We start from the raw sequence: 22,751 nt of genomic DNA, 5'->3' as shown, positions 1-22,751 counted from the left end.
CATTGTAAATCCTATGTCAATGACTATTCCTTACACATCTTGGGAAATAATGATGGCCACAGGCACAATGTCGTCGGTTTGTAGTTGCCTGAATCTACAGACGTGGAACCTGTTTATTCGATTGGACAACTATATCAGTGTCTCAAATCATTCCAGCAGGATAATGAGGCTGGTGTTTGTTTCAGGAAAACAATGGTGTCAAATTACATCACAAAATTACATATGCTGAGGAGAAATTTACTTTGACATTGGAAACTTTGGATGAGACCCCAAAGAAACTAGAGCTACTCTTAACTTAGAAAACATGTGTTTATATCTGAGGTGAGGGGATCCCATACAACTTTTGCAGGGTGGCCTCAAGGTCAAAACTTTTATAGTACTCATGCTAAGATGTTGCTTACTCTTTTCATTTCCCCTGAGTGTACAGTGCAGTTCTCCAGTGTTCACTGTGTACTAAGATGGGTGCAGAAGCATGGATGAGAACCAATCCTGCCGTCTTCCAGAAGGTCAGGCATGAAAGAGATCTGAAGCAAAAAATGAAAAGTGAAACGATGCCATTTTTTCTCAAAGTCATATTTTTGTTTTGAAAACTAATTATTTGAGCAGCTGGTGTTGTGGTACATTGGGATGCAAGGCCAGCAACTCAAATGGGTACCAGACAGAGTCCCGGCTGCTCCAGTTCTTATCCGGCTCCCTGCTAATGTGCCTGGGAAAGCAGTGGAGGATGGCACAGGTCCCTGGTCCCTTGTCCCACGTGGGAGACTGGATGGATTCCTAGGCTCCTGGCTTCAGTCTGACCCAGCCACCAGCTGTTGCCACCACTTGGGGAGTATACCACTGGGTAAAAGATTTCTGTCTTCTCTCTGTGTGTGTATCTCTCATTCTCTCTATAAGTCTGCTTTTCACACAAATAAAATCAATCTTTAAATAAATGATTACTGAAAGGTTTGTTAGTATGCTAGCAAGTTGAGTTTATTGTTGTTCATTTTTAAATGAATAAATGATTCTTTTTAAAAATCTCTACAATTTTAGCCCCTGATAGAGATGATTCTGATAGATGACTTATTACTTACATAAACAAAACTCTCTGGACTCTGCGATGATTTATTCTTTTAATGTGAGAAGTTTCTAGGACTCAATTGTTTGAGAATTGCTGGTGCTTCCTCCTTTGACCCTGATCTCAGTATTGGAGGAGCCAGGAACAGGCTCTGCGCCTACGAGCTACCCAAGGGGAGCTCCTTGGAATTGAGGGCAGTGAAGCTCATTCCACCTACCCCCCAAATCCATGTTTTCATTTGCAGGAATCTAAAAGATTTCAAAGTATCGACCTGGATTTTAAAGAGTTAGCTTACGCTGCTCAGAAAACTCCAAATGTAGTGGAAGCAACCAACAAACCTGGCCTGTATGAGAAGCTGGAGGATATTCAGAGCAGGTGATGCCTGGGGTACCAGGGGGTGACTATAGAGCACAGGGTGGTTGCTTAGCAGGGGATGGTCTGTTGGATGTCCTGTCTGTGATGGAGGGGCAACATGAGGGCTCTTCAGTACATTCATGAAGCATGTCCAGTAAGGAAAAGCTACACATGAATTACTAAACTTTTTTAAACAACAACAAAAAGATTAGTTCTACTTCAGCATGAATGTTTTGAGAGGCCCTCGGGTTTCCTTCCTCCCCCACATTTCTCTCTGCTGGAGCAGGTGCACACGAATGTTTGCGCGTGTCCCTTGCTTTGCCTGTGTGTTTGGATGCAACAAGTTAGAGACAAACAGATGCTGCCCTCTACTAGTTTTCTCACCAAATGCCTGTGATAGACAAGAGTTGGGCCAGGACAAAGCCAGGAGCCAGGATCTCAATCCCAGTCTCCCGTGTCTGCGGCAGGAAGCCAATTTCTTGAGCCATCACTAGCAGAGTGTGCACAAGCTAGAAACTGGGAGTTTAACCCATCTCTCCACGTAAGATTCAGGCATCCCAAGAGGATCCCTCCACTGCCAGGCTACATGCTTACTGTGTATCACCTGTGTGTCAAAGTGTATACTATGTCAGGTTCTTGACAGCCTCAACGTATCTATACTGGTTGAAATACCTCAGTGTGTATTATAGTGTGGAAATATCCATAGGTGTTTCTGGTGCCAGTTTCAGCATCTACTCTACCACCAAACATATTTGCATTGGAATTACATGTGTGAGTAAAGGATCAGGTCATGTGAATCAGGAGATCCCCTGTTCTGTCCCCTCAGGTTGTGCCTGTGTGAGAAGGCCCTGGCAGAGTACCTGGACACCAAGAGACTGGCCTTCCCTCGGTTCTACTTTCTCTCCTCTTCAGATCTGTTAGACATCCTGTCCAATGGCACGGCTCCACAGCAGGTAAGCCAGGAGTGCTGCTCTCTCAGAGTCCTCCTTATGCCTCCCATCCTATAGCGGGCATTTCCATCCTGCGTTACCACCAGCATCATCAGCAACCATGTGGCCATCTTCATTACCACCACGAGGGCTGCTCAGCTTGTCCCCCAAGCCCCAGCAGAGGCTGCTCACTAAAGTAGACATGATACATTTTGAGGATGGCAAAGGTGCATGACGTTTAGCCCTTGTCAAGAATGCCTTTGATCTGATTCTGGACGCAGACCTAGTGACTCGTGATCAACAATGGTAGCTACATAAGAAGACTGAAATCCCACCATTGGCAGCAACAGAGACAGACCTGGAGAACATGATACTAGGTCAAAGATTCTAGGCACAGAAAGATAATACTGCGTATTTTCACTGAAAGGCAGAAGCTAAAAAGTTGATTTCTTAGGAGTAAATAGAACAAGCAGTTTCCAGAATGAGGTAAGAGTTGTGTGGTGTGAGGCAGAGATCAGGGGTTGAGAGAGGATGATGACTGACTGGTACAGTTGACAGGAATAACTTCTAATCTACAGAAGAGTGAGATGGCTACCATTGAGATCAGTCAGTGGCATGTTCCCAAACAGCTACTGGAAAGGATTTTGAACGATCACAACCCAAAGACATGACGAATGTTTGAAGGAGTGGCAATGCCGATGATTGTGATCTGATCATTACACTTTTTGTTTTAATTCTTCATTTCCATTTTACAGTTTTGTAGCTATAGGGCTTTACGCCTTTCCTCCTCTTTCCTCCCTGTGTTTTAGAATAATACAGTCTTTCAGTTGTAGGCTCTACTCCAGCATTCTGCTCTTTACATATCATCATGACAGATTTGTATACAAGTATTGAAATAGTACACCCTACCCAATAAATGCGTAATTATTGTCCATTAAAAATAAAAATGTGTTTGTGTATTTTTAAATGTCATAATCCCCATGGAGAAATAAAATTGGAATTTGTATTAATTGGACATTGAAATGGTTTAGTAGAAAATATATAAAGATTTTTTTTAAGGTGATGGGAATTCAAAGAGAGTGCCCAGGCGGAGAGCAGGGGATTTGAAATCAGGCTTTGTTTCTACGAAGTAGCAGCACAGGCTCTTCTTAAGCAACTTGTAGGAGTAGGGGCAGTCCACCTCAGGGACCCTCATAAGGTTGGTGGGGATGTGCAGAAAGGCTCCTGGGTGAAGTTCACAGTGCGTTTTTTTAGCAGTTTTCAATGTCCCCAGGTGCAGAGGCTTTCCAGAGCAACTAGCATTCCACTAGCCTTTAGACTACCTGCTTGTAGCCTTGTCAGGCCAATTGTCCTAACACTTTGGATGTGTATTTTCGCTAATTCTGTGTACACAAGGGGCCCAGTCGTGGACACACTGTTAATACCTTTTGTATACAGAATGTATACTCATTTTTAAGTGCTTGTTTCTGTTGATTTCTTATTGGAGAGATAAAGAGAACCTTCCATCCACTGGTCCACTCCCAAGTGGCCACAACAGCTGAGGCTGGGCCAGGTTGAAACCAAGAGCCCAGAAATCCACTGGATCCCCCCTTTAGGTGTCAGGTACCCAGTTCCTTGAGCCATCATTTACGGTAACTTGGATGAGAAGCAGTGTAGCCAGAACTTGAACCAGGAACTCTGACATCAGGTATAGGCATGCCAGTCAGCAGCTTAACATGTTGCGTCACACCACCTGCACCTGCAGCTCTCAAGATCACCTAGTATCTTTCTAGGTGGATCCATGTGGGGATCAAAATTTGAACTGAATTTTTTAAAATGTGGCTATGTTTTGAACTTTGCTTTATTTTGTCAATTTTTTGCCTGACATATTGTATTTTCCCATAACAAACCAGAGCTAAAAGGCAGTCCTATAGCTTAATAGTTAAAGCACCAGTGAGGGCATCCGTATACTGGCTTCTGTTCCTAGTTTCATGTTCCTGCTAATGCAGAGCTTGAGAAGCGATACACAATGGCTCTGATGGTTGAGTCGGAGATCTTAGTTGAGTTCCTAGGCCTGGCCTGCAATAGGCATTGCAGCTATTTAGGGGTGAACTGGCAAAAGAAGGTGTTCTCTCTCTCTCTTTTCTCCCCACCCCCGACTCCCAGTGAAGAGAAAGAAAAAAAAAAGAGCCTTCATTGTCTTTTTTTTTAAAGATTTATTTATTATTTTTATTGCAAAGTCAGATATACAGAGAGGAGGAGAGACAGGGAGAAGATCTTCCGTCCAATGATTCACTCCCCAAGTGAGCCACAACAGGCCGATGTGCGCCGATCCGAAGCCAGGAACCTGGAACCTCTTCCGGGTCTCCCACGTGGGTGCAGTGTCCCAATGCGTTGGGCTGTCCTCGACTGCTTTCCCAGACCACAAGCAGGGAGCTGGATGGGAAGTGGAGCCGCCGGGACTAGAACCGGCGCCCATGTGGGATCCCAGGGCGTTCAAGGCGAGGACTTTAGCCGCTAGGCTACGCTGCTGGGCCCTTCATTGTCTTTTAAAAAGAATTTCCCTGTTTTATAGCAATGGTTCTATTCCATTTATTTGGATTTTTCTTCTTTCAAGGCTGTTACATTTTCATTAATTGAGATTGTAATGTGTGTGTGTATATATGTGTGTGTGTATATACACACACATTTTAATCACATTTTTATCTTTTAGCCCTTTTGTGCTATTCTTCCATAGTTTCTCAAGTTTACTCACCATATTTAATCTTTTGGGTCAATTTAGCACTTTCAAATCAAAAATAATGTTGGAAACCGTGCTGTGTTGTTGTTATTTTCTCCTTTTTTTCTCTCTCTGCCTCTTCAACTACTCTTTTACCTTATATTTTAAAAGATTTATTTTGTTTTTATTGGAAAGGTAGATCCACAGAGAGAAGAAAAGAAAGAAAAAGATCTTCCATCCTCTGGCCAAAATAGTCAGAGCTGAGCTGATCTGAGCTGGGAGTTAGGAGCCTCTTCTGGGTCTCCCACAGGAGTGCTTTGTCCAAAAAGCCTGAGCCGTCCTCTCCAGCTTTCCCAGGCCATAGCTGAATCAGAAGTGGAGTTGGTACAGAGGATGGAGGATTAGCCTGTTGAGCAATTGTGCCAGCCCCCTTACCGTGTGTTTTACAGAATCCACGTTTCTGTTTTGTAATTGAGATCAAAACTAGGTGATTTTTTCCCAAAATCATTTTCCCCGTAAACGTGTGCATATGTATATAAATAATACATATATAATATGTAGATATGTGGCAAGAGAAATAAACAAAATACACATGAAGAAACACTCCAGTCAATAAGAAAAAGATTTAAATATACTTACGTTCTTGCTCTACCTCTTTGAGTTCTGATTTCTCCTATTAAATTTCAGGATACTTTCATAGGTCTCATATCGTGACTGTTGTTGTTTTAATGCACTGTGACCGTGAGTGTTTGTACATGGGTAAAGACAGACCTGTCCCATTGAGATATATATCCCAAGTCAGTGGGGGTAGTCTCTGCTCAACAACCGTCATAATCTCCCTGAATGAACATGCTTGGATTCTCCCTCTCCTATAAGTAAGAGCACTACAGGAGTTGGTGCTGTGGCAAAGCAGGTAAAGGTGCCACCTACTGCACTGGTATCCCATGTGCATGCCACTTCATGTCCAGCTGCTCCATTTCCAATCCAGCTGCCTCAGACACATGTGTGGGAAACTCAGGTAAAACTGCTTGCTAGGACTTGGCTCAGCCCTAGCAACTAACCATCTGGGGAGTGAACCAGCAGAGGGAAGATTCTCTCTCTCTCTTTCTTTCTCTCACACTTGACTTTAAGTAAATAAATAAATCTTCAAAAATAAGAATAAATTTAGTGTTACAACTTGGGTCCCAACAATCAAGGGGCCTTTGTATCTACTGAGAAAACTTTGGAAGGGGGCCCGGCGGTGTGGCCTAGCGGCTAAAGTCCTCGCCTTGAACGCCCCAGGATCCCATATAGGCACCGGTTCTAATCCCGGCAGCTCCACTTCCCATCCAGCTCCCTGCTTGTGGCCTGGGAGGGCAGTCGAGGACGGCCCAAAGCTTTGGGACCCTGCACCCGCGTGGGAGACCCGGAAGAGGTTCCAGGTTCCCGGCTTCAGATTGGCGCGCACCGGCCGTTGCGGCTCACTTGGGGAGTGAATCATCGGACGGAAGATCTTCTCCCTGTCTCTCCTCCTCTCTGTATATATGACTGTAATAAAATAAATAAAAATCTTTAAAAACAAAAAAACTTTGGAAGGCAACTTTCTGCTGGCTGTCTTTTCTTCAATCTGAGATACACATTGACACACACTTATTTTATCTCGGGACTTCAGTGTCGATCTCACCAGCATGACTTCCACAGGCTTTACAGATCACATGTTGGGGAGCAACTTGGCCCAGCCAGATTTCCTAGCCTTGCACCCTGTTTGTGTTTGTTTGCCACGAGGTGGCTTCCTGCACACACCTGTCACCAACCGTCATGACCCTCCGGCCCTGAAGGCGTCAGCACTCTCCTACCCCATACTCTGCGCATCTCCTCTTGTACAATTGTATTTTTTACATAAAGATTGATAAATCATCTTTTCTATAGTAGATCCAGAAAAAAGGAATTTAATTAAACCACTTGTGGCTTCATTGGTTTGTAACTCGTGCACAGTTCCCATTCGTGTCATAATACTTTAGTCACTTGTATATGATTCATGTAACTCCTATCCTCTCATCAGCAGTGTTTTCACAAAGTTCCCTTCTAAATGCTTGGTATCCACCACTCAAGAGTTGATACACAATGGGTCCCTGAACAGTTCTAGTAAACAGGCCCAATGTGATGGCTCAACGTGGCTAAATTCTTACCTTGCAAACACCAGGATCCCATATGGGAGCTGGTTTGTGTCCCAGCCACTCCACTTCCCATCCATCTCGCTGCCTGTAGCCTGGGAAAGCAGTAGAGGATGACCCAAAGCCTTGGGACCCTGCATCCACATAGGAGACCTGGAAGACACTCCCAGCGCAAATTGGCTCAGTTGCAGACATTGCTGCCACTTGGGGAGTAAATGAGCAGTTGAAAGATCTCTCTGTATCTCCTTCTCTTTGTAAAAGTGCCTTCCAATAAAAATGAATATTTTTTTTAAAAAAAAAGCAGTTCTGACAAGCAGCTTCTTAGGCTTGTTCTCCAGTTCCCTGATATGACTTTCCTTCATAGGTTCAGCGCCACCTTTCCAAACTCTTTGACAACATTGCCAAGATGCAGTTCCAGCTGGATGGCAGTGAGAAACCAACCAAGATCAGTCTCGGCATGTACAGCAAAGAAGAAGAGTATGTGGCCTTCAGCGAGCCCTGTGACTGCAGTGGGCAGGTAACACGACAGCCCATCTCCCTCCCCATGCCTACCTCCCTCTAGTCTCTACACTGCAATAGGGTCAACCTCAACTCTGGGGATGCTGGGCTTGAGCCTGCACTGCTGTCCATATGCTGGGATGGCCCACTTCCCCTGACTAGAACTGACACCAGAACAAGCTCTAGTGCCCTGCTGTCCTCTCTGGGAAGGACATTTATCACCAGCCATCTCCCTTCCTGCACCAAAAAACGTGGGCAGAGAGGAATAAAATGCACAGAAACAACTGCTTGAGTCTACCATAAATATTTTTAAATGATCAGCAGCATCAGGAGATATTAAGAGGACAACGCCGAGGGCACCCTGCCAGGGAATCTTACACTTGGCTCTCTTTCCCCTGCAGAAAATGTCCCTCAGAATCCACCACTTGTCCAAGAAATCCCCTCTCTGCACTGTTAAATCTGAATCACTTGCTCCCATAGCCATCCCCTTTGGGGAGCCAATTACCTTCCTGTCCAAATCAAACAACACGGACCCAGAGTCTTCACCCATGCCCTTACTTCAGCACCACCACGATGTGATAAACCCCCTCCCTTTCATAATTTTTATCCTCAGCGACCCAGCAAAGCATTGCCTCAAGGCTTCCAATATAGTGCAGAGTAACAGCCGCTAAAGCATCTTTTACAGTGTGCTACCTTTATCCATATCATCTGGGAAGGCAATTCTCTACCGGAAAATAATCACGAGTTCTCAGTGAGATGAGGTTGGCTAGTAGCCCCGGGGCTTCATTCAGAATGCATTTTTGTGGATCCAAAAATCATTTAGTTGGGAAGCACAGTCCCAGCTTTCATCTCCGTCCTCAGTATGAACGCAGGGATAAGTATCCACTGACTTATTTACACTTTGCTCAACCCAGATTTAGACTTCCTCATACAAACCCTGGGAAGCAGCCTTCCCTCTGCTGACCCTGCTACCCTGATGTTCATGCTTCACATGGGCGCATAGGTAACTCCGGTTCTCCGTCATTGTCATGCTGGTTTGCACCAGCAGAACATCTCCCTGTGTTTTCTGCTGGTCGTTGGGATGGAGGTGGGGGAGGGTTGGATCCCATGGCCAGGCCCCACTTTGTTCACTCACTCAGGCCGAGTAGAAGGAAGCATAATGCTTATACCAGCACTTTAGGCAAGTCATGCCTGACCCAAATCTTCTTCCAGGTAGAAATTTGGCTGAACCGTGTGCTTGTGCACATGAAGGCGACTGTGAGGCATGAGATGACAGAAGGCGTCACTGCATATGAAGAGAAGCTGAGGGAACAATGGCTGTTTGACTACCCAGCCCAGGTATTCCCCTGGCACCACCTAGGTGGGCTCTCTCCCTCTCATAGGCTTTCTCCATCAGTAACCTCCCTGAACCTTCAGAGTTTTTGAGCCCACAGACTTGCCCTGGGCTTCACAGTCAGGAGGGGCCTCAATTCTAGACAGCTGGGAGGGGTCAGCTAAAGGGAACAGGGGTGAAAACCATGGAAAGTCAAGGAGGAGGGCTGGCATTGTGGTTCAGCAGGTTAAGTCACCACCTGTGACACCAGCATCCCAAATGAGCACCTGTTCAAGTCCCAGCAGATCCACTTCTACTCCAGCTCTCGGCAAAAGTGCGTGGGAAAGCAATGGACAATGTCCCAAGTACTTGGGCCCCTGCCACTCATATTGGAGATCCAGCTGGAGCTCCAGGCTCCTGGCTTTGGCCTGGCTTAGCCCCAGCCATTACAGCTGCTTGGCGACTAAAAATGGAAAATCTCACGCGTGTGTGTGTTTCTCCCTCTGCCTGCTTCTCTGTGTAATTCTGCCTTTCAAATACATAAATAGATCTTTAAAGAAAATAAAGAAGTCAAGGATGGTCTATTTTTACCCTCATTGGCTCCAACAGGGAGAAATGTGGACAACTCCATTCTATGAATCAGTTCATTTATTTTTATGAAACTCCTGATTGAGCGCAGAAGAACAAGTAGAGAATAAGACTGCATAACTGAACCTGCTGGAATTCACAGATTGGCATGGAACTCAGTCACTCACTAATGTGACTGATGTGATACTAGGAGTAGCTCAGTGTTCACTGGGAACATGTAACTAGGTAGCAGGGCCTGGGGACTCCCTTCCTCATGATAAGCTATTCAAACTGAGATTTGAAGTAGCAATGGGCAAGCTAAAAGCAGAGAAGGGGCTGGGTGGGTATTGTTAGGCAGCTTGGAATGCCCACATCTGAAATTCAAGTACTGGTTTGTGTCCTAGCCACTGTACTTTTGATCCACCTTCTTGCTAATGCATCCTGGGAGGGATCAGATGATGGTTCTGCTAAGGCAGACCCTTGGAGGCAATTGGTGATGGTAACAATTGGGAACTATTAACTGAGTTCCTGACCCTTTGCCTCAAACTGATCCAGCCCCAGATCGTTCAGGAACTGGACAGTGACCAGCAGATGGAGATCTATGTCTGTCTGTCTTTCTCCGCTCAGATAAAGTACATAAAATACATTATATGCCATAAGTGATCAAAACTATGCATTTTTAAAAAACAGGAGAAACTTTTATTTCAATAACTTTTTCAATTTATTAATTTTAATCTCTGAAAAGTATGAAAATCTTGTTTACCACTCTGAATAAATTGTCACCTTATCTTTCAAAAGTACATAATTTAAGGGTATAGGCTTTTTAAATGATGTATTTATTTATTTGAAGGTAAGGTACAGAGAGAGATAAAGTGGGTCATGGACAGATTGTCCAACCTCAAGTTCACTTCCCAAATGATCCCAGCAGGTGTGGCAGAGCCAATCTGAAGTCAGAAGCCATGAATTCCACCCAGATCTTCCAGGTGGGTGGGAGAAACACAAGTACTTGGGCCATCATCTCTTGTTTTTTCAGGCATGTCAGTGGAAGCAGGATTGTTAGAGCAGCCAGGACTTGAATCAGAGCTCCAACATGAGATGCCAGTGTTATAGGTGGCAGCCTTACCTTCTGGGCCATAATGTCACTCCCTAAAAATGTATTCAAAGTGCTATAGACAAGCAAACATGCCACAGATGTTAAAATCCTCAAACCACAGAAGGTTAGAGGGAGTGCTATTGAGATGCTCAGTCTCCATACTGCTACCCTCTCGAGTCCAGAAAACTGCTGCCTTGGAAAGTTAAAACCTGAGTGATCAGTGTAGCCATTTCTAGAAGCTGTTGATTGACCAAGATAAATCTTTGGTTGACACATTTTTCTAGAGAAGAAAGTGCTTCCCCTTGCCCTACCCCACCTTGTGTTTTAGCTGCTTCACTCCTCCAAGGACATAGACCAAAGTAGAACATATGGTTCACTTAGTCAATGCCGGAGAAAGGGGTGGAGGGAAGGGGCAACGTCACCCACACAATTACATCTCGAGCCGTTGCTGTGCAATGAGTAGGCAGGTTGGGAACAGCCATGGTAACAGCTTTCCTAAGTGACTCCTGATGCCGTAGGTGGCCTTGACCTGCACTCAGATCTGGTGGACAACAGAAGTGGGCATTGCGTTTGCCAGACTGGAGGAAGGCTATGAGAGTGCCATGAAAGACTACTACAAGAAGCAAGTGGCCCAGCTGAAGACACTCATCACCATGCTGGTTGGCGAGCTGTCCAAGGGGGACCGGCAGAAGATCATGACCATATGCACCATTGATGTGCATGCTCGGGATGTTGTGGCCAAGATGATTGCTCAGAAGGTGGGTCCTGAGGATCCAGAGATATTCCTCTTTGTGAAAGTAGCTGACGTGGAGTCAGACATGGGTCTCCAGGATCTACACCACACTCACCAGACAGAAAGAGGATCATGGTGGCTATTCCTGCCTTTTAAAACTCTTCCATCAGGACGGTATGTAGATGATCCCTGACTTCATGACATTGGCCTTGGATTTTTTTTTTAACTTCTTGGTGATTTTTCGTACAGTATTCAGGAAATTACATGAGATATTCATTACTTTACTATAAAATGGGCTTTTGAGTTAGTATTAAGTATTTTTTTTAACCCAACTGTAGCTACTATAATTGATCTGAATCGGCTAAGATGGGCTATGCTATGCTGTTTAGTAAGGTATATTGAATGCATTTTGGAATCACAATATTTTCAACTTGCCATTAAGATAAAACCTCAGGAGTGTTTGTAAGCAGGGTAGCTTGTGCTTTCTGTGCTGTGATAATCACAGCATGCCACATTCTTTAACAGCTAAGTTATCAACAGGCTTTTGTATCCTGTGGCCCTGAGATGGGGAATAGGGAGACACCTGCTACCTATTGGACACAATGATTCATCCCCTGACACTCGCACTCTCTCTGTAGGTGGACAATGCCCAGGCTTTCCTCTGGCTGTCCCAGTTGCGCCACCGTTGGGATGATGAGACCAAACACTGCTTTGCCAACATCTGTGATGCCCAGTTCTTGTATTCCTACGAGTATCTGGGGAACACCCCTCGCTTGGTGATCACACCTTTGACTGACAGGTGAGCACAGGGGACAGCTCTACTGCCATCTGGATCAGGCCATGCATCCAGTGGTCATCCAAGGTCATCATCACCATCAGCTGTTATTTGTCCACAGGGAAAGGACCTGTCTCAACAGAAGGAGCTGTGGAATAGAGCAGAAGGGGCGTAGGGCAGAGGTCCTCCGGGAACATAGTGAGCAAAATCAATGAGCTAGGCAATCAGGCACAGCTGGTTTCCAACACCAGCTCTAACACATACCAGTTCTTTGGCCACGAGAATTACCAGCCTAGTTTTTGGTTTCCTCATATCAGAAATGCAGGCAGTAACTTACACCTCAAATGATTTTCGTGAGGACAAAGACAGTATTGCTTACAGTATAGTATGAAAGAAATACTGAGTAACTGAACTCTATTATTATTTCCTTATCCATCAATTGATCAACCAACCAGTGTATTTATTTAGCACTTCTCACTCTAGGAATATAATAATGTAAGCAAGGAAGTCCCAGTGATTAAGGAGTTCCTGAAGTATATACATTCTCTTTTCATTCATGTGGATGCATGTATCATGACTTAGTGATTGAAACATTTCCTGCCCTTAAACATCAGTTCTAGTGAAGGTGCACCCTGACCTGTGGATGATTTGGGCGTTGCTTGTTGGTAAAATTTTTAAATAGTTCAAACAGAAAATGTACAATTTCATAGGGTACCAAGCCATAAGCTACAAATTTCTGAGAAAGGGACTCAGTGGGGAGCTCTCTGGGTATGGAAAGTCCCACACCCACTAGGAAAAAGGAGATTAAGAGAGCTTCAGAGAAGAGATGATGTCTGATGTGAACCTTGAAGGAAATGCTGTATTGCAGTAAGCTTTCAGTGGTTTGTAATGGTGCTGTAGCGTGTTCTTGAAACTGTAGAGAAATCTATCCCTGTCCCACTTTTAACAGCATCTGTGAAAACCATTGTTAAAGTGATTGAGAATTAGGCATTTACCCCAACAGTTAAGATGCAATGAAGACATCTACATCCCATATCTGAATGTTTGGCTACAAGTCCTGGCAATGTTCTGATTCCAGTTTCTTGCTAATATGTAGTCAGGTAGTTGACAGTAGTGACACAAGTACTCAGACTGCAGCCAGCCACCTAGGAAAACTGGATTGAGTTTCTGAATCCTAGCTTTGACCCATCCCTGTCCAAGTAATCTGTGGGGTGAACCAGTAGATGGGGAATTAATCTCTCTCTAATTTCCTTGAAAAGTTATCTAGATCCTCAAAAGTGAAAGAACTAGCTATTACTTTCTAGTAAATGGAATGTTGTGCACAAAATCTAGAAGATGGAAAAATTTAATGAATATTTCTGGGAGAGGGAGCACAAAACCTCTTGATTTTGGGGAAGGAAGTCAACCATCTTGAAGTCAAGACCAGAGAGTGAGACAAAATCATTCCTCATTCAGAAAGTGCTGATAAACTGTGGAAAATTTTTCCTCAAAGGAGTAAAACAGTAAGAACTGTACTTTATAAAGATTTATCTGACAGCAGAGCCTGGACAGAGAAGAGAAGAGGGTAGGGCAATAAGGTCATGGTCCACGTGAGAAATGATGTTTTAATGCTGCTGGGATTTCTGTCCATCCTGCCAGGAGTTGGTGTCCTTTCCTGATGATGCCATTGAACACTAAATCTCTTCTCCAACAAAGATTTTTCATGTCTGAATGGCTGGCTCACTGAGATAAATGGCTCAAAATAAATGAAGAAATCGCCATAAATTGTGAAGGTTAGAATGGCCTGATAAGATCCTTTGCCATTTTTTCCCTTAATTTCTTTCTCAGCCTGTTTTAAACAGTATTGCTTGTCTTTTAGTTAGATCCCTATATCTGTCTCCAGATGTCATAAATATTTGCAAATTAGTTCAATTATAATAAAAATGAATGGAATATGAGTAGTCTAAAGCCCTTAAAAAATCCCAACATCATCCCTAGATGAAGACTTTGTGATTCATTTTCCCCAAAGTTTTTTTCTCATTTCTTCAATTTATTTCACCACTTACTCTAGCACGCAGAGTCCCACTCAAGCCACGGCCCTTTCACACTTACATCTCTCTTTTGGTAGGCAATCCCATAGAGTCGCATCACGTTAGCTAATAATTTGGTGGTTCTCCATTTCACCTACACTAAAATCTGAACTCCTCAGAGGACATGGTAATTCCCTTAAGCTTCTCTGATGCCTCACTCCCCATGGTCCATCCACTTGACCTCTTTTCTATCCCTTAGATCACTTGAAATTCATTGCAATGTGGCATTTTCACTTCCCTGTGTAGAATGCCTTTCTTCAGGCTCTGTTCCACTGGTACCTTCTCATTCTTAAGTTCTAGGCTCAATTCTGAAGGCCTTCCCAGTTGCTTGCTCTCTCTCTCTCTCTCTCTCTCTCTCTCTCTCTCTCACACACACACACACACTAACACTCACACTCACACAGCATATGACCCTAGCAGTGTCCCCTGATTATCTTCTTTCCTTATGTGCCGGCTGTTCATCCTTTTTGTGAACTGGCATCTTTGTCGGCCCTGTTGGCTGCTTCTTCACCAGCTCTCATTAGGTGTTGCATATGGAAGCCCCAGACCAAAATAGCAGAATGGAGAAGAGAAATGACTTGAAAGAGAGATCTACCAAGACCCTATTGTAAGCTTGCTCTCAGACAGAAAGGAACAACTGTCCTGTCGTTTGACCTTAGCTGGGAGGTCATTTCCTGTCTACCCCAACTTAGGACACAAGGCAGACTAACACCTGTTCAAAAGGAGGCACAGATCTGTCTGCAACTGAGATGGTAAAGGCAGCATTAACTGGAGTGTGTGTGCCTTGTGGGGAGATTAAAGGCATTTTACTTGATCCCAGTTAGTCGGAGGGTTTGTTCCAATGTGGATTGAACTAAAAGTAGTCCCATTTCAAGCTGCAAGCAGGTTGAGCTCTATGAGGGCTGTTGTCTTTATGATGCTGCTCAGTAACCCATCAGCAGGGAGGATATCTGATGCGGAATTCCTCTTGAAGTGAGTTTTTTATTTACCCTGGAATATGAGCTAATAGTTAAGGATGGGCTAATGAAGCCATTATGCATTTGAAAGATTTGATTGATGTCTGCCTTCCACTCTAGAACTTCTTGATAAGCTTGTTTCATGATAACATTTAGTTTTACCCCCAAAAAAGTATTTATTTGAAAGGCAAAGTGATAGAGGGAGATATACACACACACACACACACACACACACACACACACTTTCCACTCACTGATTCACTCCCCAGATGGTCATAGTGAGCAGGACTGTTCCATCTGAAGCCAGGAACGTGGAGCTACTTCTGGATATGCCATAGGGGCGATAAGGTACAAGTGTTTGGACCACCCTCTTCTGTTACCTTCCCAAGCACAGTAGCCTGGGGTTGGATCAGATGTGGCACAGTCACTCATATGGGATGCTGGCATTGCAGGCAGCAGTTTAGCTTACTGTATCACGTGCTGGCCCACAAAGCATTTAGTTTGACCCACTCCCTGTGCTTCTCTCAGGACCTAGTACTATGTTTGTCACTTAACAGGAATCTGAGAAATACTCCTGAATGCGATAAAAGAGTATCTGAAATTCTGGTTATATACTTAGCTTCCCCATACCTTCCAATACCTTCCAATTTGTTTCTTTCCACTGGCGTATCAAATATTATCATTCTGAGTAACAAAAAGTACCGGACTTTTCTTTACCCTGCGGCTATGCACCTTCCCATGAGTTGAAGAAGATAACGATCTCTTTGGATTTAGAGGTCTTTTGTAAGTTAATGCCAAATGCCTTATACAGGAGAAGGGTAAACTTTTGACAATGAATTCTTTCTAAAACAGAGATGTATTATGTACTGTGTGAAATGATGCAAATACGAACCTGAAAGGAAGATTTGCTGCAAATAACAGTGAATACTGTATAGACCTTGACCTTGCTTTGCGCATTAGATGCCTTTGTGACAAAGTACTATATAGTTGAATGTTTACATGGCATATTCCATTTTCTCATTGACTTCCATTATTATCTCCAGAAATGTTTTGCACAGAAAAGAATTGGCCTCTACATAGAAAATCACAGTTTAAAGAGCATTCAGCCATTGCTGGTATGCAGCCCGAGAACAGTTAATTCTCTGCTGCCAGAAGAATTAATCAAATGGACAATTGATCCGTACAACCTTTGCGCATTCATTAAAAGCACACCCGTATTACAGTACATTCCACTGATTATGCCTATTTCTTTGGAATTTCCCACTGCCTGGATGGGACTTGAATGTATAAACAGGCAGAATGGCTCAGCCATTGTCGCAGGTTTTTGACACGACCCAAGTTGAAGAACTAAATGGGAATATTTTTTCAGGCTGAACAAAAGCGGTTCTTACAACTTGTTTCACAACATTTGGACAGTCTCCTCCTATTGCCTGCCTTTCCCTCCCCTTCACACACAAGTGCCCTTTTCTGCCCTGAGCTGTGTTAAGTACTGTTTTAATCAACCACTTACCAATTTTGAGTACTTCTTAATTTCTCAGGAATTACTGCAAGTAGGTGAGATATAATTGATGCAATGGTCTTTGAAGGTGACTAGACAAGGGCATGGCTCATGAAAGTCCAACAATTCTTTTGAAGGCCTTCTCTGATATTTTTTTACTGGGGAAAATTTTGAGATTGTAATAAGCTGCTAAAAAAGAAAAGTCACCCACCGGTAACCATTGTCAATATTTAGTTGTTTCTACATGTGGATTTTGAAAAGCAACATTGAAATCATGTGCTATCTATAAAATTTCACAGGCCGCTTGTTTTTACTTAACACCATATACTCCAAACGTTCTTCTAAAACAGTTTAATAGACTGAAACACAGTCTACTTGCAAGGATCCTGTAAATTCCATCTCATAATCATATTTTGAGGCATACGAGTTACACTCAGCGCCTTTGCTATTAAAGTGGTGTGAACTCACATGTAACTTTTTGATCCAGTTTCTTCTTATTTCTCTAGGATAGAGTCCAAGAATCAAGACAATTGCATGACACACGTACTTAAAAACTGTCCTTGAGACAAAATGCTGATCCCACTGTAACAAGGACTTTGTGAAAGCACTGCCCAGCGCCGACCAACCCCAAGCACCATTGTTAGAATGTCTGCTGATCTTGTTTGTCAAAATTGTGTTTTGTGTGTCTTTGGATGTCCTCCATCAGTCATGCATTTTTATGGGTTGGTTGGCTATTAGATTTTTAGATTTTCTTCTCTAGTGAGTTATTGGTTACCATCATTGTCTGTTTCTGTCTAGGAAGTCACCACTTGAAGTAGACATTTGTCCTAACAGTTAAGACAGCTTCAAGATACCTGCATCCAACATCGGAGAACTTGGGTTTCATTTCCTGGCTAGAGCTACTAAACCCCAGCTTCCTGCTAAGATAGGTCCTGTGAGGCAGTCATGATTGGCTCAGGTCATTGGGTCCTTGCCACCCACATGGGCGAGACTTAGATTAAGTTAAACCTTACCCAGCCCTGGCTGCTGAAAATATTTGGGAAGTGACCCAGTCTCTCTCTCTCTCTCTCTCTCTCTCTCTCTCTCTCTCTCTCTCACACACACACACACACACACACACACACTCTCTCTCTTTCTCTCTCTCAAATATACTTCTATATCAATGTATGTATATAAGCAGAGATATTAGATGAAAAACATTTAAGTAGATACAGGAAGTAGTTTGGTGACACAGTTAAGACACCACTTGAGATGCGGGCATCCCATATGAGAGTAGCTAGGTTGGAGTCCCCACTCCACGTTCCTGACTTCAGACTTGTCCCTGCAGTTGTGAGCATATGGGAAATGAACCAGCAAATGGAAGAGTCAGTCTCTCTCTCTACCTTTCAAATAAATAAAATTTAAAATATATAAACATACACAACACACACTGAAAGTCCTTGCTCATTTCAAGATCAACATTAACTTTGACTTTATTTTTTTCCCTTTATATATTGTAAATTCCTTGGGAAAATCTTTGATTTACTAGTTGTTGAGTACAGTGAAGCATATAAACAGAATCTTAGAATATGTGGCCTCATTTTCTGGCTCTTTGTTTACTTTCCATCTCTATCTGTCTTTTGCTCATGATAATATATATTCACAGATTACTGTGTTTTGTTTCTGATTAATATTCCATTTCATAAATGTACCACATTGTGTCTTTCCAGTTGTTGGTACGCAATGCACCTTTAATCGTTAGCTGCAAGTCTTTTTGTGGACATGACTTTTGCTTTCCTCACTCTTGGGTACTTACAAACTGGGGGAACTGCTGGGACTTGAGATGCATTTATGTTTAACTTTTTAAGAAACAACCAATCTGTTTTCCAAAGTGATGGTATCATATTGCCTGTGGCTGTTTGGGGATTCCACCTGATCTGCACCCTTGCCAATATTTACTATGGTCTGTCTCATTTATTAGAGCCAATTTAACAGATGTGAGCTGTATCTCATCCAGGTTTTAATGTGTATTTGCATAAAATTAACGATGTTGAGCAACTCTTCCTATTTTTTAGCTATTGATATATCTTTAATGTGGTTTTGTTCATATCTGTTGCCATGTGTATTTGATTAATCTGTTTTTCTTATTACTGAGTTGTGAGAATTCTTTGTATATTCTGGATGCATTGGATGTGTTTGCAAGTATTTTATCGTTTCATTTCATTAGCGATACTTCACGAAATACAAATGCTCTGAATTTTGTTGAGGTCCAATTTATTGATTTTTTTTTTTTGAGGATTATGTTTTTGGTGTTGTAGCTAAGAAGTCATTTCCTAATGTCATTATATCTATCATTTTATTTCCTTTTGCATATAGCAGAATATTCATTTTTGTATATTTACCTTCCATGCTGCCCAGTGTTACAAATTCTAGTCTCTTGAGTCTTAAGTAACTCATGGAATTTCTATGTTTGTCAAAATATAACAAACATAAAAATAATATAAAGCAACTGCAACTATTTGGATTTAAACACTAGCCCTGCTGTTATTTTTTATTGGAGCATTTGGAAGAGTTTCAAAAAAATCCTGTGGAAAATTAAGTCAGCTTATTTTTGAGGTAAAATAACTAATTTTTAAAATTCATGCATAGTCTTTTTCCTAATGGACTTTCCATGAACTTTTTGAAGATTCTTTTGAGCGTGAGACATGTGACATTGTGGGAGATACTCAGCAGGGCTAGTAAGCAGAGAGAAAGATGAGCAGCCCTCATGGAGGCAGGTCTCAAACCCCCTTGGTCAAAGAAAGAGATCTTAGAACTATGGACATTAAAGCTAAGGACATTTTAAAAATTTCAAATTAAGTGTCAAAACATTATAAAAGAAACAAATTTGTCTTAGGCTGGTGCTAAGGATGTTCCCCTTTTCCTGTTTTTGTGTTGAGCTTGAACCGCCATGTAACCACACTCCTATGCTATTTGCATGCAAGTGCTGGCAAGATCAGTTTGCATCTGCCACTCTTTGCATTCCACTTTGTTAGGTGAGGCACTTCATTTTTGTTTTAATTAATTTGAAAGGCAGAAGGACAGAGGCAAGGAAACAGCTCTCCCATCTGCTGGTTCACTTCTCCAGTTCTCCCAGACAGCTTCAGCTGGGCCACGCTGAACCCAGGAGCTGGGCATGCAGGGCAGTGAAGCTTACCCTTGTGGATGGCAGGGAATCAACTAGTTGATCCATTACCTACTGTTTCCCCAGGTGAGGACTAATAGCAAGTGGGGCTGGACAGGACGTGGGGCCCGAACTCAAACCCTAGCACTCCCATGTGAGATGCATTCGATCCAAGCCATCTGAACTGCTATGCCAAAAGACCTAACCCCATTGTTTTAGAAGCTAGACATAGTTCAAGTTTTGTGAGTCTCCAATATAATCAAATTCAAACTCTCAACAAAAATATTGAACATTAGGGAGCTGAGTCCTTTGCATGTGGTTGGAGGCTCCCATTAGGCGTATACTGTTGCATTCAGGTTCTTGGCAATAATTCTTGAACAATATCAGAAGCAGAATTCTAAAAGTGATATGCCCTGCCCCCATCACCATAATGACCCTCACTCTTTATTTTAAAAAATATATGTATTATTATTTTATTTAAAAAGGAAGATTTACAGAGAGGAGAAACAGAGAGAGAAAGATCTTCCCTCTGCTGGTTCACTCCCCAAATGGCCACAATGTCTGGAGCTGAGCCAATCCAAAACCAGAAGCCAGGAGCTTCTTCCAAGTCTCCCATATGGGTGCATAGTTCAAGGACTTGGGCCATCTTCTGCTACTTTCCCAAGCCATAAGCACGGAGCTGGATGGGAAGTGCAGCAGGCAAGAAACAAACTAGTGCCCACATGGGATGTCGGTGCTTGAAGCTGAAGGATTAGCCTGTTGCACCATGGCACTGACCCCGACCCTCACTTTTGTATAATCTACCTTGGCATGTGTGTGAAAACTGTGACTATGACTATGTTACTTCAATAATTGTGTTTCATAATGTGGACAAGGGGAAATTATCTGTGTGGGTCCCATGTAGTCACACAGACATTGCATTAGCAGAGCTTTGTCCTGACTCCGGGCAGGAGGAGAGTTCAGAGGAGCTGAGGCATGAGAAGAACCTGACATCATTTAGAAGACAGGGAGCACAGGTGAGGCAGGTAGCCTGCTCTCAGGACTTGAGACAAGGAGCACAGGTGAGGCAGGTAGCCTGCTCTCAGGACTTGAGACAGGGAGCACAGGTGAGGCAGGTAGCCTGCTCTCAGGACTTGAGACAGGGAGCACAGGTGAGGCAGGTAGCCTGCTCTCCAGAACTTGAGACAGGGAGGACAGGTGAGGCAGGTAGCCTGCTCTCAGGACTTGAGACAGGGAGGACAGGTGAGGCAGGTAGCCTGCTCTCAGGACTTGAGACAGGGAGGACAAGTGAGGCAGGTAGCCTGCTCTCAGGACTTAAGACAGGGAGGACAGGTGAGGCAGGTAGCCTGCTCTCAGGACTTGAGACAGGGAGCACAGGTGAGGCAGATAGCCTGCTCTCCAGGACTTGAGACAGCCTCTGGCAGCAGCGCCCATTGGGCACCTTGGTCCTACAACTGATCAGAAATACTTTTTAAATTTTGCTTATATATTTGAAAGGCAAAGTGACAGAGAGGGACACACAAAGAGAAAGGCAGAGATCTCCCATCTGCTGCTTCACTCCCTACATGGTCACAACCGCCAGTGTGAAGCCAGGAATCAAAAACTCCATCCATGTCTGCCGCATGTGTGGCAGGTACCCAAGCCAGGCATTCTTCAAGTGAACTAACAGATGAAAGATCTCTCTCTGCCTCTCACTCTCTGCACTATCCTTGCAAAGAAATAATATTTTAGAACAAGTGGGTGTTGTTTTAGGTCTCTACATGCCTGGCCATGTTTTTCAAAGTGATAGAAAAATTATTGTAAACTAACCATGATTTCACAATTCAGAAACAATCCAGACTCCATCTCCGTGACAGCCACAAACTGTTCATTACTGAAATCAAGATACAGCATCTCCGATACTTTCTCTATCTGCTGATTGAATATCTGTATCACAAAAAGCTGCATTTTATATATTTATTACCTCCAAAAAATAATACCTTGAAAATAGACTAGCTTTGTACTTTTCAAGTTCCTTTCAAATCTCTTGTCTCATCTAATCCTCATCAGAGCATGGTGGGACAGATAAGAACGAAATCTGTAGACATCATCTGCCAAAAAAAACAAGACTAATTTTGGCTCAAAGCTACAAAGGCCTTTCAAACAATTGAAAGCAGCCAACAGTGTAAAGGGCTGCCGTCTAGGATAAGCCATGATTTGCTGGAAGAAAGAGCAGTGTGATCATATCGGAAGAACTTAATGGGAGAGAGCTTGGCATGGTTAAAGTGTCAAACAGCTTCACCTCTGAGGTCTCCTCCAATATTAAGATTGTGAGTTTCCACTGGAGCCAAACCAAACTAATCCATCATCCACATTTGAAAGGCTGTTTTCAGTTGAGGACCCTTCCTAAATGAACCTGCCGTGTTCACCCTGGCCACTGCTTTTGCAGTAGAAAAATTTACCTAAATGCCTTTGGAGAAGAAAAATAGTATGGGATATAGCCTAACAATATTCTCCCTCCCCTGTTACTTTTGGAAGCACAAAATTTTTGATTACTTGGCCACATTTCACACATGCTTCATAGTGAAGCCAAGATCTGCAATTCTGCCTAGCTCCAGAGTCTTTGCTTTATGTCACTGTTGCACAATCTCTTGACCCTGTTAGGAAACAGGCTGAGGATTTGACTTGGGTGGACCTCCTAGAAAGATCCCGGAGGGATTCCTAAAGCAAGGATGCATCTGAAGATATAGGACAGCCTGAAGCCTCAGTAGCCCATTCATAGTGTCTACATCTCCTTCGGCAGTTGGAAGCACTGCTTATCTCTTGTCTTTGTGTTTGCTCATGGCTTGAGCTAGGGCCCCACTGGCTTTAGCCAGTTATTAGAACTCATGAGAAAGCCCGCTTTTCCTCTTTGTGCTTCAGTCTGCCCATCTGTGAA

General features: G+C 43.3%; 1 protein-coding gene across 1 annotated transcript in view; it reads left to right on the top strand.

The window, feature by feature from the left end:
- The window catches only part of DNAH9 (dynein axonemal heavy chain 9), a 305,997-nt gene that overhangs the window by 90,179 nt on the left and 193,067 nt on the right, over window positions 1-22,751 (top strand). Inside the window, exons 21-26 of the mRNA XM_058676055.1 lie at window positions 1,302-1,432; window positions 2,238-2,364; window positions 7,556-7,708; window positions 8,902-9,027; window positions 11,180-11,419; window positions 12,033-12,193. Coding sequence (XP_058532038.1) covers window positions 1,302-1,432; window positions 2,238-2,364; window positions 7,556-7,708; window positions 8,902-9,027; window positions 11,180-11,419; window positions 12,033-12,193 — 938 coding nt within the window. The remainder of the gene's footprint in view (window positions 1-1,301; window positions 1,433-2,237; window positions 2,365-7,555; window positions 7,709-8,901; window positions 9,028-11,179; window positions 11,420-12,032; window positions 12,194-22,751) is intronic.

The sequence above is a fragment of the Ochotona princeps genome, chromosome 17 (assembly GCF_030435755.1).
Source record: "Ochotona princeps isolate mOchPri1 chromosome 17, mOchPri1.hap1, whole genome shotgun sequence".
NCBI classification, from domain to species: Eukaryota; Metazoa; Chordata; class Mammalia; order Lagomorpha; family Ochotonidae; genus Ochotona; species Ochotona princeps.
This window is presented reverse-complemented; position numbering and strand designations above follow the sequence as displayed.